At 40.1% G+C, this 18,432-nt stretch overlaps 1 protein-coding gene across 1 annotated transcript in view; it reads left to right on the top strand.

Moving 5' to 3' along the window:
* LOC131760996 (guanine nucleotide-binding protein G(q) subunit alpha) overlaps positions 1 to 18,432 on the top strand; it is a 291,093-nt gene that overhangs the window by 184,215 nt on the left and 88,446 nt on the right. Inside the window, exon 3 of the mRNA XM_059071217.2 lies at positions 18,042 to 18,196. Coding sequence (XP_058927200.1) covers positions 18,042 to 18,196 — 155 coding nt within the window. The remainder of the gene's footprint in view (positions 1 to 18,041; positions 18,197 to 18,432) is intronic.

Genomic DNA, 18,432 nt, shown 5'->3' with positions numbered 1-18,432 from the left:
GCTCTTTGGCCTTGAAGAGATAGTTTAAATATGTTTATTTTTATAAAAGTATCAGCCAAGGGCTTCCCTGGTGGCACAGTGGTTGAGAGTCTGCCCGCCGATGCAGGGGACATGGGTTCATGCCCCGGTCCGGGAAGATCCCACATGCCGCGGAGCGGCTGGGCCCGTGAGCCATGGCCACTGAGCCTGCGCGTCCGGAGCCTGTGCTCCGCAGCGGGAGAGGCCACAACAGTGAGAGGCCTGCGTACCGCAAAAAAAAAAAAAAAAAAAAAAAAAAAAAGTATCAGCCAAATAGAGCAGCTCCTTCAGCCCCTTGTCATGACCAAAAAAAAAAAAAAAAAGTCAGCATATTTGGAACACTTGTCATTTTATAAAAGAAAAATGTGCAGCTCTTCTTTGAGTTCTACAATTCTTATAATTAGTTTGCCATCACATAATTTGGAAACCTCTCATGGCTCAAAATGTCTTCCTGATTATTCCCCTTCTCATTATAAACTGTTGTCGGGATTCTTCTCTTTAAGATACTAGAATCTGTAAATTACTGGCTGGGCACACATTAATGGGGGGTATGTAGCAACACACTGAAAGTGAACAGAAGAGTGAGGACTCCTCAGGAACCTCCTACCTTCCCTCACGACTCCTGGCCACCGTACGCGGCCATCAGACAGATGAGGGTGCCATTGTTATTCTATCCATTAGATACAGGAAAACTTAATATCTTTTTCCTTTTCAGATTAAACACATAGGCTTTGATAGTTTCATCCTGCACCCAGTGGATGGTTATGTGCCCCATACTCTGGAGACCAGGTCTCCACCAGTGTTTTTCTACCCTGGCTGTACATTAGATCACCTAGGGAGCATTATAAAACCTCGGTCACTTCCCAAACCTATTAAATCAGAATCTCCAAGGGTGGGACCTAGACATGTATGTTTTTTAAAGCTCCCCAGGTGATTCCAGTGTTCAACCAAGTACTAACACTCCATACCGCTAAGTAATACTTAGTACTACTTAGTGCAAGGATTACATCAACCCTCCGTGCTGTTCTTCTTTTCATCCTCTTGGCTCTCAGGGCTGCTGGAGCGCCACGAGCTGCAGCTGTGTCCAGAGGGGCCTCAAACCCCCTGATAGAACCCTTACTGCTGTTGCACGTCCCAGGGAATTTTATTGTGAACAGGAAATAACGCTTTCTTCATCTGTGAAACCAAGATTGTAGTTAGGCCTGTTCTTGACCGTTATGCTTTATTTATTTAGCAGAGCAGGGAACAGCGTGTGGTTTGGGTTCGTCATCGTAAGATGAACTCATGCTGTTGAGGAAAAGCTGGGAGTTATAGAATGACTACCTCAAAAAAAGAAAAGTGTTGAGTTAGAAGTATGGGGAGGAGCAGAATCAAAAAGACCCATTATTGGTAGTGTTGGTGGGAATCTCTGTTTTCATTTTATTGCCAGCTCTTAGGTAGTCCTGCACCATCAGATGAATAATAACTTTGGAATGAAATTAACACCTTTATGATTCAAAGATAACACTTATAGGCTGAGTTGGTATTCAGCCCTTACCCATTACGTACTGTACCACCATTAAAATTCTGTTAAATTATAATATAGTCACTGCCCTAAGTTCCTTGAGTGACTCCAGCACCTGGCACATTCTTGACCTCTTCACGGTCCAGGAGCTAAAAGGTTGATGTGAGGGATGGCAAGGGAAGTCCAGAGCTCTGCTCTGTTCTGTTTGACCACACAGTGTCCATGCCATACCATTGGATAAATATTTTAATTTCACCCTAGCTTATGTTTGAATGTGTAATCATAAGGGTGAGGCACCTCTGCCTTCTTTAGTCCAGTAACTCAGTTACAGAAGTCAACAGTTAACCTATACAGGTTAAGAAACCAGTCGAATATACCAGAGGCCCAGCCAGACTTCCGAACTTCCTGGGCAGGACTGTTTCTTCTGTCTAGTACTGGTCATTTTTTCTGCCTATCCTCTGTCTTGCTAGGTCACATTTCTGGACAAATGTATCAGAAAGGAAGACAATTCATTTTCATTGTGGAATATTTATTGAGCAGCCCTAGCATTTTGCTAGAATGTAAGGAATATTAGATAGTCCCTACCCTGAAGTAATTCACAGCATCGTTAGCAATTCTGTACATACAGACATGGAGCACTTAAATAGCAGTGCCAGGCAGTATATAGCTTGGTGCCCAACAGGTGTTTTATGAAGACTATAAATGCCCCAAGAAGATAAGAATAATTAGGAAAGGCTTAAATGGGAGGATGGATAGGATTCTTGGAAGACTGAGTCCCCACTACACATCCCTTCTTTGCCAGTTCTGTAGGTTAGCTTTTTAATTAAGGGCTTCTGCTATTTGTGACCAGTGATTCCCTGCATAAATACAAGACTCTTGTGCTACGTTTACTGGCTACACTCTCAGATCCACAGATGCAGAAACCGTGGATGCAAAACCCATGGATATGGAGGGCCAACTGTGTTCATTCACCGTTTTACTTCGGCGACTTGAGCATCCACAGAGTTTGATATGCAAGGGGCTCCTGGAACCAGTCCCCCGCAGATAACGAGGGATGACTGTATTGCTAGAAGCTTTCACCTCATACCAAAATTTTTTTTATCTCTATACAATTCATCCTTATTAAATCAGATATTAATGAACGGACAACAAAAAGAGAACACTTTCATAGAATGATAACGATGACTGTATTGCTAGAAGTTTTCTCCTCATACCAGAATTTTTTGTCTCTATATAACTCATCCTTATTAAATCTGATATTAATGGAAAATAAAAAGAGAAGAACGTTTTCATAGAATGATCATTAATCCAGATAAACTCTTCTGAAATTGCTATGTGTGCAACGCTGTTTTTAACCTCATTCCAGCACACCAGCTCGCTCTCTACTGCCGCTTCTCTTTGTTTTCTCTCCCCCTCAGCCTTCCGCCTTAGGTTAAAAGAGATGAATTTCTCCCTTTAATTCATTTTCCTAGCAAGAGATCATTTTGATAAAAGATGCTGAAGCTCTAGAAAGGTTGATATTTCCTACCACCAACTGAAGGGAATTTTGAAATATATGTAGATGGTACCCACAGAAACTGCAGAAGGGAAGAAAGTGGTCACATCTTGTGCTCTCCGTAAGAAGAGGTTAGTGACAGGTTATCTTCCTTCTGAGAGTTGTTTTCTATGGAGGTTCCTTGGAGTGAAGATCAGAATGTTATCAGAGATGGATTGTAGATCAGGTGGCACAGTAAAAAGGAAGTAGGAGCTAAATTTAGAAATTACATGAAAGCTTTTCAAAGATAGATATAAAAACACATAAAAGAGGCAGCAATATGCATTTTTATCTTCCTGAAAAAGCAGTGAAAATGCTAAGTCTTTTTGAGTTATATAAAGATTGATTTGGTTTGGTTTAATTTCACAACCCATGTGCTCTGTCACCAATCAGATTTTCATGGGAAGCTCATCAGAATTTACGGGGAAGAGCACATCTGGGTGTACAATATTCGATAAAATCTTCATGCACATCTATTTGGGTGTCTAAGAAAAGGTTTTAGTCAAGGTATGATCTTTGCATGTTTTGAAAACTCAACATTGAGATGAATACTGTGTAATGAGATTTGGATTTACCTATGGAGACAGAAAGATTTGTATGTGAATAAAGTTTAACATGCTGATATTTGGAAAAACAGTTTTAACTGTAAAATAATCACCAGTGATCACTGTAACTATTGTATAATTTAAGTAAGAGTTTAAAATGGCATTTCCTTAAGATATCAAACTGTTAGTGCTATATAGCATGTTGGTAGGAATCATGGAAATTATTTTATATTTTTGAAATAGATTCCCTAAAGTTGAACCACCCCCCATCCCCCCACCTCCTCCCCACCTTCACAAAGGGTTAGTTCACTAAATGTAAGAAAAGAGCTGGGTTGAAGGTATTGCACCATAATTCCACTTGGATCATATCTGAAGTACAAACTAAAGGCTGCTTCTCTGTACTGAGCCATTAGTGTGTGCTTGTTACTGTGCTGTTTTATGTATAGTACTACATTCAAGCTTTATGACAGTGCTATGATGAAGGTATCATTATCTCAGTTTAGGGATAAGGAAATTGTAGCTTGGAGGAGCCGCAAAGCAGGTAAATGGGAGCATGGATGAAGAAACTCAGTGTTTGACACCAAAGCCACAGACCCTTCCTTAGCTACTCACTGTGCATCACACCTTATGACAGTCACGACCACCTGTAACAACCCCAAACCATATGGTACCATTTTCCACCTAACACATGCCCTGGTCCCCTTGGTTAGACCAGGGTAGATTGGAACTCATAACACAAACATTCACAGTTCAGTTTAACCATAGTGCTAGGATATAATTTAAAGGGATGGTGAGGAGGAAATACTGGAAGATCACAGGTGCACAACATTTTTCAACGGATCCTGACCAGGAAGCTGAGACAGTGCCCACTGGTAAGCGTCAGATACAATGTAATTCTCAGTTCCTCTCATGCAGAGTGTATAAGCATCCTTATCACATGAAGAATGCAAGATGCACACAAGCTCTGCGGGAGTTGGGGGTGGTGGGTAGGGTGTAAAATCAGATTTCTTCAGGACCAGGCAGGTAATGTGAAGCTGGACACGTTCTGTTCTTCAGCACAACTTAGTTGGGTAGGTAGGGAGTCTTGGCATTATAGGACAGAGGATATTCTTCACTTCCGTAAAGAATCATCCTCTCTCCCTTTATTATTGACAACAGTGAGGGGCAGATAGTAGCTTACAAGCTGTGGCCTCTTGTCTTCTCAGAATTTGGGCATAGTGTTGCTGGATCTTACAGTTTATCAAGAGAAGTAGGAAATCTATTTTTCTGTTTAATGGAAAAGTTCTCAATTTTAGATGTTGACCGCTTTAAAAAAAAATTGTTTGTACTAGACCAAGCAGGTCTCCAGACCGTCAGGTCACTTCTAGTCTTGTTGATCCCCTAACCCAAGTCTTCCCCATGCAGAGGTTGACCCTGCGTGCTAGTTTGCCCGAGACACTTTCGCTTTACACCTCTTGTCCCAGCATCCCACTAGTTGAGCATTTGTTCTAGTTTCTCATTTTTTAATGAAGCATTCTTATTAATAGCTGTATTAAAATAACCCAGGATGGATTTGATAGACTTTCACTTAGTATTTCCAAATTCTGCCCATGCAGTTGAACAGGTTTCTCACTTTAGCACTTGCTTAAATCTGAAAGATGTTCCCACTCTTTTCCAAATCCTTCCCAGATGCAATGTAAGTGCATCTCTCTTTCAAAGACAGCATGTGGACACTCACTGTTAATATGGAATAAACGTGGACAAGAGAGACTAGGGACAGCCAACTCCTTCCAGTGTCTAGGGTGGTAGGGAAGGATATGTTGCTGCTGCCTTTATCATCCGTTTGTTATTAGCCAGTCATGCTGTGCTCTGGTCTGTAAGTTGTGAGGAACAGTAACGCACCAGATCTTCAGTGAGCAGGGTCAGTGGAAAATTGTTAGGTGTATGTGAAATTTATATGGAAAAATCTAGGTTGAGCAGTCTTGCCACAGTGGTCTTGTTGCCACGATAGCTTTTGCTTCTTCCATGGTTTTATCATTTACTGTTTGGTGTAAATCTATAACTTTGTTTTATTGTCTGATAATGATTTTATTTTGTAATAAATTCTTTTGGCCACAATAAGCTTTTTTTTTAACCCGAAAATGTATATTTAACAAACAATTTAATACTGAATTTTCGTTTCTCAAAAAAGTGAATGGTAATGTATAACTTGTACAAAATTGTTCGTTGATATTTAGCAGCATCCACCATTATACCCAAAGTGATGTCATCAACCACACAAAATTCAAATGACACAGATCTGCTGAAAAAGTGTCAGCATCTACTTCAAAAGTTATCTGTTACATTCATGGGGCTTCCCTGGTGGCGCAGTGGTTGAGAGTCCGCCTGCCGATGCAGGGGACACGGGTTCGTGCCCCGGTCCGGGAAGATCCCACATGCCGCCGAGCGGCAGGGCCCATGAGCCATGGCCGCTGAGCCTGCGTGTCCGGAGCCTGTGCTCCGTGGCGGGAGAGGCCACAACAGTGAGAGGCCCGCGAACCACAGGAAATGCATTTTTATATTACTCTGTGAAGCGTGACTTTTCATTTAGATCGAGTGACTTTCCTTCCAAGTTAACTTGGTTCATTTTTTTCCCCAAGTTTTCTTATTCGGGTGCAAAAAAAATGAGGCAATAATTATTCATCTGTTAGCTCTCTTAGCAGAAGGAAATCTTTGCAAACAATTGATGGTTTGGTTTTCTCCCTCTTTTAATTCATGGAATCAGGGTACAGCTTTTTTTTTTTTTTTTTTTTTTTTTTTTATAAGTTGTGTTATTTTATTTATTTATTTATTTATTTTGTGGTACGTGGGCCTCTCACTGTTGTGGCCTCTCCCATTGCGGGGCACAGGCTCCGGACGCGCAGGCTCAGCGGCCATGGCTCACGGGCCCAGCCGCTCCGCGGCATGTGGGATCTTCCCGGACCGGGGCACGAACCCGTATCCCCTGCATCGGCAGGCGGATTCTCAACCACTGCGCCACCAGGGAAGCCCAGGGTACAGCTTTTGATAGTTCATTTTGATAAAGTGAAATCTCTCTCATTATTTTGAATACTATGAATGTTTTTGCTTATCTAAAAAATGTTGAAAATAAACCTATTTTGTGGTAATGATATGAATGTAGTGCTTAATGGTGCACAGTGTTAGGGTAAAACATTTATTAAATTAAGAAACCTATGGAGCAGAAATGTACTTGCAATTAGTTATGACTCACACACAGTCATAATTGCTTTCAAACAAGCTGTGAAAATCTACCAATCTTGAGTTTTGTTTCCTAAAGGTATCTGTGGAAGAAGAATATTATGAACTGATAAATGAGATACTTCCTATGAAAATATTTGAACTGAAATATTTACAAATTTGCATTTGAAAAAATAATAGAGTTAGAACACCTCCCATTTAGCAGAATTTGTTTTGTGCTTACCAGGTATTTCAGCCCCTAAGAGAGAATATTTTTCATTTAAAAATATTAAGGTCTACAGAGAAGGACCCAACTGAAAATGTTACAATTTCAGATTTATTAACCTAAAATGGTTAATGCAATTTTGAGGAATATTGCAGGCAATTTTATGAAATAGTTATATAATATGTCCATAATGAAAAAATATAGTCTTTTTTAAAATGTCAGGGATATGATATTAGAAATAGAAATGGCTTAGAACATAACTAAAATACATGAATGTACCAAGAAAACTTCTCTTTTTTTTTTTTACTTTATATGGATATATGAAAGTTTTATTTTTTAGAAAGAAGTTTATGTTTGAAAACGTTTTAACAATACCAATATAATATAACTGATGTGTTGGTCAATGAATAATATTTCAAAGATATATAGCGTTAACTTTTGTTAATATTCCTTTTCATACTCCAGAATGTCACATATACACTATAAACTATATCATACTCTCACTAGAAAGTTACCAGTTTCTCAACACTGGTCCAAGTAACTTTTTACAGTTGATTCTTATCTGTAATCTTCCTGAAATTTGGGTCCTTTCTCAAAGTGACAAATTATATATATTACTGTTTGCCCCCCAAAAGTGCGTATCAAGAGGTGGGTTCTCTTATTTCCCTTCCCTTCTTCCTATTCAGATTCTAGATGTTTCATTACTCTTCTTCATAGAACAGTTAGACATCATTGCCGTTGATTCTTTTTACATTCTTACTGTTGGAACAGTTTCTTGCTCTATGAGTTAAAGAGGTATTTAGACAAGTGTTCTAGGAAGTTCCTTTTCTTCTGCAAAATTCTGGGACTACGAGCCTTCCTCTTCAGTTCTCCTGCACACAATTTCTGAAGCTGCAGTGGTCAGGTTTCACAGTGGGTGTTCCAGAAAGACTCTGCAGGACCCTGAGATTTCCGGGTACATCTGGACCTCCCTTCATTATGGAGCTTGTTCTTTCAAATTTTTTTTTCAGCTTTGTCTGAATGTCTACCAAGCTAAGGGAAATCTTCTTGATCTGTTTTTCCTATTGGCAAACAAAATAAAATTCCAGACCAGCAGCAACACACTCCTCTGGTTAATAAGATTGTAGGAGCCCAGACATTGCAAAGGGCTAAAATGATTATGTTTTTTCTGAGACATAATTTCAGGAAATGAACCACATGCAAAATGTGAACTCAACAATGAGAATGATGTGAATCTATAAAGCAGGCATTAGCCTGTTATGCCAGCGTGGGGAAGCATCAGCCAGTCAGTTATTTAGCTTGTGTAAAATCAGTCCTTACTTGGTTGTTGGGAGTCTCAGTCTCTAGTCGGTGTTTTTCAAAGTGTGATTCATGAGAACACCAGTCTCATCAACTGATCTGAGGGGGAAGTGCTGCCATGGTCATACAGTAATGCCTCCACCCTTACCCTGTGCTCATGGATTCCTAGCACCATTGTCTTATTAAAGGTTCTGAGTTCTGCAATATAGACCATCTGTTTAACTTTTTATAAACATTATTCTCTACAGTTATCTGACTTTGGCTGTAGAACCCACTTTTCAAAAAAATAGCCATTAAAATCCCAAGTAACTAATGGTCCTGAAATATTCTTTGAAAGTAGCCATACAAGTATGCCTAATTCTTTGACTCTTAATAAATACGTATATCTTTAAAAGAATCTTCTAATTTCTTCTTTATCACTGTGACTTTGAATTAACTCTTTGAAAATAAACTTTTTTGTAGTATTCACAATGTGTGTGTGTGTATTACCATCATAATCATGAAGGTGATAAGTAGCATTTCAAAGAGTGCACAATTTTTCATTTCATCCCAAGATTTTACAGACCTGAGGGCAAGATTCTACATAATGGAACCATGTAATTACATCAGTCAACAGACTCTTTGGAACTGCTTGGTGTGTGTTACGCCGTGGTGCATCAAGCTCTGACCTGCAATGTCATTGAGCCTGATAATTATGACATGGCCTATGAACATGAAAAAGGAAAATAATAAGCAGAGGACTAAATAGAAAATATTTGCGTGAAATTTATAGTGGTAGAGCCAAGAAAGAGATGGAGTTCTTTAAAAGAAAAAGAACATTTTAAATAATAAAGGAGTATTTTCTCCATCAAACAAGGAATCTGCTATGTGTTAGATTAAGCAAATGTAGCTTATAGCGAAGCAAAACCAAAAAGAGAAACAGATTTTCAGCAAAGTTTTTGTGTAAAGGCAGTGTGCCTTATAGTCATTGATTACCTTGGTGAATGCGGTAATAAAGATTAAAAATAAAGCTCTAACCTTAGAAAAGCAGATCTAATAATGATAATAAATCAGTTTGTAAAATCTTAAAGTAGAATAATAATATGTCAGTTAAATAAACTTTCTTATCTAATATTTTGCTATCTGGGATATTTTATTTAACACAAATTATCTGCTTCATCAGTGTCTAGTGTATTGCCTGACATGGTAGAAAAGTATTTGTTGAGATAATATTTATTAATGGTAATTTTGAAATAGCTCAAGATTTCATAGTAATTATAATACTTGTTTTAGGTATTTTACTAACAATTCTTATAACTTCTCTAACAGCCCTAAAATGAGTTATTTTCCCATTTCATAGATGAGGTAGCTGAGGTTCAGGAAAGTTGAGAGACAAGCCTAAAGACACAGGGCTGGAATGTGACCGAGTTATGATTGAAGCCCGGCTTGATCTCAAGCTATTGTTCCCCGTCCCTGGCTACTATTTACATATCATTTACATTGTGTTAGGTATTGTAAGTAATCTAGAGATGATTTAAAGGATATGGGAGGATGTGCATAGGTTATATGCAAAATACTATGACAATTTTTATAAGGGTCTTGAGTATCTGTGGATACCTACTCTGTTCTTGTGATACCAGGGTAAAGAGGGATCTGGATGCTTTAGAAAAGGAGAATCAGTAGATTCCCTGATACTGAAAGATTCCACACACAGGATTTATCATCTTCATCAGGGACTTCAAAAGGCTGTGTCATGTAGTAATTTGTAATTTTGCTGAGCCATGAGTTGAATCATAAGTGTGGAGAGGCTGTTCTATAGGAATGAGTCACTGGCTACGTGAACCCAGCCAGCAGCAGCTCAGTGTGACTTTGCTGTTCTTTGTCATTTATGCAGTAATGCCCATAAGAAAATGCATCAACAACTGTCACTCTGTGTTCAGTGCGTCTTAATGAATGAAGGTCAGCTGTTCAAGTTGTAATGAAGTCAGAGAAGGTGAAGTGGTCTAAGAGAAATGATAGTTCCTGCCCATGTTTTTGGTAGGAAATTTTAAGGGGTGTTTGCAAATTTGAGGACTCATTGAGATCCATTATCCAGGCAGGTCTCTAGAATGTTGTTTCACATTTGAGCAAATAAAGGTGGGTGATTTGCCTAAGGTTACAGAGCTGGTAAGTGTGTACACCGCACGTTTTACGTTTCCTGTGCTATTTTCCTTTTCTTCTGCTTTTTAAACAGTTAGCAGCTTTGGGTGTTAGGTCTGCCTTTAAGTGTTTTACATCCTTTCTGTCATTTAACCATCGAAAATAAATGCCATCCAGACTTCCCTGGTGGCGCAGTGGTTGGGAGTCCGCCTGCCAATGCAGGGGACATGGGTTCAAGCCCTGGTCCAGGAAGATCCCACATGCCACGGAGCAACTGAGCCTGTGCGCCACAACTATGGAGCCTGCGCTCTAGAGCCCATGAACCACAACTACTGAAGCCCACGTGCCTAGAGCCCACGCACCACAACAAAGAGCATCCCCCACTCGACACAACTGGAGAAAGCCCACGCACAGCAGTGAAGACGCAACGCAGCCAAAAATAAATAAATAAATTTAAAATAAATGCCATATACCCTGAGAAAACCATAATTCAAAAAGAGTCGTGTACCAAAATGTTCATTGCAGCTCTACTTATTATAGCCAGGACATGGAAGCAACCTAAGTGTCCATCAACAGATGAATGGATAAAGAAGATGTGGCACATATATATACAATAGACTATTACTCAGCCATAAAAAGGAATGAAACTGAGTTATTTGTAGTGAGGTGGATGGACCAAGAGACTGCCATACACAGTGAAGTAAGACAGAGAAAAACAGATACCGTATGCTAACACATATATGTGGAATCTAAAAGGAAAAAAGAAAAAAAATTATCAGAAGAACCTAGGGGCAAGATGGGAATAAAGATGCAGACCTACTAGAGAATGGACTTGAGGATATGGGGAGGGGGAAGGGTAAGCTGGGACGAAATGAGAGAGTGGCATGGACATATATACACTACCAAATGCAGGGTGGATAGCTAGTGGGAAGCAGGCGCATAGCACAGGGAGATCAGCTTGGTGCTTTGTGACCACCTAGGTGGGTGGGATAGGGAGGGTGGGAGGGAGGGAGACACAAGAGGGAAGAGATATGAGAACATATGTATATGTATAACTGATTCACTGTGTTATACAGCAGAAACTAACACACCATTGTAAAGCAATTATACTCCAATAAAGATGTTAAAAAAATAAAATAAAATAAAATAAAATAAATGCCATTGTTACCCTGATTTAACAGATTAGGAAACAGAGGTTTAGGGATGTTAAATAGGTTGCCCAGGTTCCTGCTGAACTAGTCCTGGGTGGAGATGGGATTATGACAGAGAGATCTGATCCCAAGGTCCATCATTTTTCTCTGTATTTCCTTTGAGAAGAAAACAAAAACCTGGTTTTTTTTGTTTGTTTGTTTTCATAACCTAGAATCAAATGCCAAAATGGAAATAAGCAACAAGAGAAAAAAAAAAAAAAGGAGTGAGAAGATGTGCACCTTGATTCAGGATTAAAACATACTCAGACAGCAGTTCAGAATTTTTCTCATTCAGAGCCCCTCTGTGTGTGTTGGGCATCCTTTCAAACAGAGCAGCCCTAATGAGCTGAATATTTGTGTCTAAGAGCTTCAGCAAATGTGGAAGTTACCATTTGGTTTTCTACTTCTAGAGTGTAGGAACCGGAATAGGTGTGACATTCCAGCCTAAAGCCGCCTTGAGCTGTTAATGAGTTTTTGAAGATCCTTCCAAAGTGACTATAAGATCTTTGTTATTTCATCTGAAGGCTTGGCCTTCTGTGGGCAGGGTAAGACTCACTGTGGTGGGAACTCAGTTCTTCCTTCCTCTTGCTGAAGTAACCTTGGAAATATCAACACATCTAAGATTTACCTGAATTTTATGACCAACGAATCACAAAAACAAGACATTACCACACTGGCACATCCTGCGGTTTCCATGTGGTCTTAACCGAAAATTCTGCCAGAGTTCCTAAGAGTAGCTACTTAGTTCTCACAGTGTTCCCTCTGAGGCTTGCCACCAGCTTGCTAAGAATTCTGAAAGCTAACTTTCATTATTAAGTATTTCTATCCAGTGTGTTCAGCTGTAACTTGAAATGAAATAGAATTATATTTTGCATTTTGTTTATATGATTAACTAATTCTTCCCTGTTTTGCTTTTCTATTTACAGTGTTCAAAATAAAAAGGGTAGTCAATTGTAAGTGTTATTTATATTATTAGAAATGACTTCTTTCCTTTTCATCATAGCCTTTTTCATTAGTAATTGTTTAATTTCACATAATTACTTGTGATTTTTACTACTTCACATCTGACATTTGGACAAATAGAAAAGTGTCTAATTTATCTTCCTAGTCTAACACATTGTACTAAAAAATATTCTTTCCACATACAGAATATTTTTTACCAAAAAAAAAAAAATGAGAGGATTGTACTTCCATTGAGGACATTTGTATAGGCAATGTAAAAATTCTGTGTGTATTTTATAAAATGCTGTCATACTTAAATAACTTGAGAACTTCAAGTGAAAGCTCTTACATAAATGCAAATCACAGTTGATTATATTTGAATGTCATTTTACAAAACAGCAAAGGTGGAATTAAAAAACAAAGCTTAGGGGCTTCCCTGGTGGCGCAGTGGTTGAGAGTCCACCTGCCGATGCAGGGGACACGGGTTCGTGCCCCGGTCCGGGAAGATCCCACGTGCCGTGGAGCGGCTGGACCCGTGAGCCATGGCCACTGAGCCTGCGCGTCCGGAGCCTGTGCTCCGCAACGGGAGAGGCCACAACAGTGAGAGGCCCGCGTACCAAAAAAAAAAAAAAAAAAAAAACAAAGCTTAGTAGGCAATAAAAGTGACTTAGAAATTATGACCTGGATGAAGGCAAAGCGGTGATCTTGTGGTTTTTGAGGCCAATATACTTTCATAGTTAGTGGAGGTTGATTATGGTTCATAGCTGAGATTATTAACTGTAGCTTTCATTGTGGAGGGTAATTTGGAGTAAGGGTCAGCATGAAACTTCCTCACTAGACTTTTTTTCCCCCACAGTTAAAAGAGAGGGCCATGTTTATTTTGTCTACTGAGCCTTTGTTCATCTATTCCTCCTCCTCAGAAGTCGCACATCTTCATCTCCGCCTGCCAACCGAATCCTCTCTTCCCTCTGACATGTTGTCTGACCTCTCTATCCATACTGAGTTCTACTTTCTCAACCCCTTTGTAGCATTGCTGACGTGCAGAGTTAACCATGTTCTGCCCTTTATTGTCAGGCACTGTTTGAAATAGTGAGGTCTTGTTTCAATAAATGATATATTATGTGCTCCTGGAGGGACAGTGTTGTAACGCCTTGGTGCTCCATGCATTCTAGATGTATTTATTTACAGTCATGCAGCTTATGGCTAGATGAAGTCTTAGGGAGATGATTTGTTTCAATTGCATAATCTTGTGGACCAGGAAAATGAGGCTCTATAGAGGTAAAGTAGTTCTTCTAAGGGGTTATGGCTTGTGTTAGGGGTAAAGCCAGGCCTAGAATTTAGGTGTCCCAATTTCCAGTTTAGTATAATTTCCACTCTTCCTTCCTATATACTTCATTCAACGAATATTTATTGAGCATCAGTAGCAGGCACTCTGCTAGACCCTGATACTGCAATGCTGAGCCTGTCTTGGAACTTACACGGTGATCAGGGAGAAAGATACTAACAAATAGCACACAAATAGATGCACACTAGCTACTGAGATAAGTGCTGTTAAGGATTATGTAGTTCTGAGAGAGTAGGTAATGGATGGAAGATTTCCTTGAGAAACTTGTCTTTGACTTGTAGGACTTGGCACTGTGTTTATATGTACTTTTTAAATGCAGTTAAATTAGACAGATATTGGTTGTTGCTCACTCTGTGCTAGGCCCCAAAAGAAATTAGAGCCAGTGAGCTACAGCCCCTTCCCTCAATGTATAGTCTAGAAAACGATAAGCCAAGAGGTAACTATCAACGTAAAGCCAAATGTAGAAGTTCCATGGTTCAAAAGACACAAAGCTCACATTTGGGGGGAGAGGAGGAACATTAGGAACATCTTCCTGTCGGAGATGGCATAGGATACGGCCCCTGAACAAAAGCTAAAGAAAGGAATAGAGAAGGCCTTCCAGATGTAAGAAAAAGCAAACAGAGATGGAACAAGAAAGGAAATTAGAGGAGTTTTCTAACAACAGAAAGTAATCTCATTTTACAGGAGCAGGCCTTTCGGTTATACAGCTGTTGAGGATGTTGTCTATTTAAATGCCCTTACAGTCCACTGAAATTAAAGATGGAAATGCAAATGTTCCCTCGTTTCTACTCCTGGAGCACATAATCCTGTGCTTTGTTTGGTTGCCGGCTATATGGACTCTTCCCCCCAGCTCCACCCCTACCCCTCCGTGGCAACTGTATCTAAGTCTTTAATTGCTATGTTACCTAGCATTTCATTGGGGTTCAATAAACATTTAATCGTCATAGTAAAAAGTGTCTGCTATGTTGAAACTGTTTTCTCTGGCATAAGTTACCTTCTCTAGAAACAGAAACAGAACTCCTTCCAGATGACATGGCTGGCCTAGTGTAGTGAGTATCAAATTCAGTTTTTAAATACTGCCTACACTAACCTGTATCATCACATAGCTTTTATGCAATTCAGAGAGGTCTCAACCATTTCTCCCTATGGATAGTGTAATAGCTTGTCTAAATATTGTTGTAGGAAAGTGCTGCAAAATTACTTATTAGCATGTGTTAAGTGGCCAGCTACTGTGTTCCAGGTTCTGTGTCGGACATAGTGTTATTAGTCAATCTTATTAGGGAAGTAAATGGAGGAGCAAATGAGTAGTACCTGACCCAACTCAGGCACAGATATACTTCATCGTTTATAGCATTGCCAAGAATAAAAATTAAGGATATTTCATGGAAAAATCTAGATTTTTGGCTTCCCTTGATAAATCAGAAAATCTGGCAACACTGGTCCTATATCCCAGTGGCAACAATTAGTGGGAGGTGAATAGCAGCTGTCCTCTTTAATTAAGGTGTATGTTTCTCAGTGTGCTGTAGTCCCTATCACTCCCTATTGCCTACATCTAGCTTGTTTTATTCATTTCTGTGGCTTCCTGGCCCTTATAATGCCCCTTGCTTTGGAGTGCTGTTGCCTTTCTGGGACCCTTCTCTTTAGTTTCCAATAGCAGTTTTCTGGCCAGCCAGCCAATTAATTATGACCACAACAACTAGTGTCTGTGTGATGCTTAATAGCTCGCAGTGCTTCTCAAGCTTTTCCATGTATCAGAATCATCCAGACGGCCTGTTAAAACAGAGATTGCTAATCAGTTTCTTATTCAGAAAGTTTGAGGTAGGATGGAAGGATTTGCATTTTTATCACATTCCCAGGTGATGCTGCTGGTGTGTGTACCGCCTTTTGAGAACCACTCAACTACTGTATTGTAGCACAATAGTAAGTCACATGAGCTTGTTGGGGCAGGACATTCCCCACCCGAGATAACATTTGGCAAGATTAAGCAACTTATCCAATGTCATAAGAAGCAGCAGAGTCAGATTCAAACCATGTCTTTAGAGTATAGCCAGCAGGAGACCATCCCGTACATCCCGGTTCCTGCCCCACATCTGCCCTCCAGGATGCACAGAATCCTCTAGAGAACGCTGTAAAACAGACATAGCCACGGGGATTCCAACAGAGGATTATGCCATGGGTGATCGTTGTCACATCTCAGGACACAAAGAGTTAGCACTTGTTTGTATTCAGTGAGCAAGGGCAGAAAGGCGGGGTCAAAGCTTGACATCAGGCATACCTGTGAAGGTATAAGACATGCCTGCTGGGTAGAGCGCGGGAGGCCCCGCAGCCAGTGTTCCGTGCTTGAAGGAGATCCACTGGACCAGGCAGATGGCAGAGCAGGTGGGACCAGTACAGTCTTTGGTATCGACACGGAGCAGCAGGGGCTACAGAGCCAGGTGGAGCACAGCACTGGAGATTCATTGGGGAGCCAGTGATACTGTTTTCAAGGGGGAGTCATGGGGAACTGTGATTGAGGTAGGCCCACCTGAGGTCTGAGACTTGAGAACAGGACTTCAGGATGGCAGGATTGCTGGTGGGATAAGACAGATTGCCTGGGCAGGGACTAGGTACACAAAACAACTAGAGGGATCCATTTTCCAAGATTGGGGTGCAGGGCAGAGCTGTGGGGCTTCTCACTTACTAGATCTGACTGTCAGGGTCAGAGCAGAACCAGCAAGAAAGGTGGTTTCTTCAGTCTTGGCACGTTGGGCTTCTTAAAACTTTCTCTCAGGCAACATTAGTCTAATGACATAGGGCCCTTCCCTCTTACGGGATGAGAAGGAAGATAAAGATGGGGAACCAGACAGGCCTAACATGGGTTAAATTTATTAAGTTCTATCTGCTTAAAACTCTATGAAAAGAATAATTGGGTCATCATGTAATCAAGATAACCATTCGCTGACCTAGTTCAGAAGTTTGTTTATCTGTACAAAATCAAGACTGTTTTAACAAATTATCAGCCATCTGACTCCAGTTTTCAAGATAATTAGTTATTTGTTGATTTACATATTTATGTACATATATAATTTACATGTAAACTACACCCATGAAAACCTATTTTGAGGGGCTTCCCTGGTGGCGCAGTGGTTGGGAGTCCGCCTGCCGATGCAGGGGACACGAGTTCGTGCCCCAGTCCAGGAAGATCCCACATGCCACAGAGCGGCTGGGCCCGTGAGCCATGGCTTCTGAGCCTGCACGTCCGGAGCCTGTGCTCCGCAACGGGAGAGGCCACAACAGTGAGAGGCCCGCATACCGCAAAAAAAAAAAAAAAACTATTTTGATTGAGATTGTTAGACAGTGATATATTCTGGTTAATTTGGGGGTTGACCATACAACATTTTGATTTCAATCTTGTTGAAAAAAAATTTTTTAATCTTTTTACCTCTTTCCTGCTAAATGTTGTATAATGAAAATAACGAAGTCCTTTTTCCTTGTTAAAAAAAACTGAATCACCTCCTCAATCTGATAATATAGATAAGGCAGCTATAAAATAAATATCAGCAATTCAGGGGTGTAGGAGTAGAGAGGCATGCTTACTGCTGCTCAGATTCAGTCGTTAATATTAACTGTTCTGTGGTTTTACCCCTACCCCAGAAGCCGGCCACAGGAACTAACCCTGATGAGTTGAGGAGTCTGATTGAGCTTCTGCTACTCAGTGAATACCCAGCCCATGAGAACACTCAGGGCTGGGTGTATTATGTGTTTGATTATAATAAACTATAAACATAGAGGGGATAAGTGTCTCTTTTTTTCCCTTTAATAACATTAATTGTTTTAAGATTATAATCATCACCTGAAAACAGTCATTATGTGTAGCATGACATCCTCATTGTTCCGAGGGGAACCAAACACTCTGCTTTCCTCTAGTCAGCTTTAGGTAGCTTCATGGTTTACTCTAGAGGGAAAGATTTGGGACTGGGTTTTATCTAAGGAAAAAAAAAAAAAAGAAGCATTACCTTATTATAAACCAGTTCAAAAACCAGTATATGAGGAGAGACCTCACTTGTGCACAATGTAATGTGCAAACCAAAGGCAATTTTCAGTGATGGAAAGGAGATTAAAACTTTTTTTTTTTTTTTTAAACAGGCTCATGCACAATTAGTTCGAGAAGTTGATGTGGAGAAGGTGTCTGCTTTTGAGAATCCGTATGTAGATGCAATAAAGAGTTTATGGAACGATCCTGGAATCCAGGAATGCTATGACAGACGACGGGAATATCAGTTATCTGACTCTACCAAATAGTAAGTATTCCTCCAGGAGGCCCTTTGGATCTTTCTCTTTACTTTCATGTGCAGATGCTCTGCAGTGAGACCTTCTGTGTTCTGTAATGTGTGTATTGTTACCTGATTCTAACTGCACAGTTAGGAAGTATAGGTATTAAACTTGTGCCAACCTCATAAATTCAAACTACATTGTAAGGGACGGGCATCAGGAGTCAGGGAGAGTATTTTACTGTTTTCTGTTTGAAAAACAAACT

This window comes from Kogia breviceps, chromosome 8 (assembly GCF_026419965.1).
Source record: "Kogia breviceps isolate mKogBre1 chromosome 8, mKogBre1 haplotype 1, whole genome shotgun sequence".
NCBI classification, from domain to species: Eukaryota; Metazoa; Chordata; class Mammalia; order Artiodactyla; family Physeteridae; genus Kogia; species Kogia breviceps.
The sequence above is the reverse complement of the archived record's forward strand: the minus strand, read 5'-3'. Positions and strand labels throughout refer to the sequence as shown.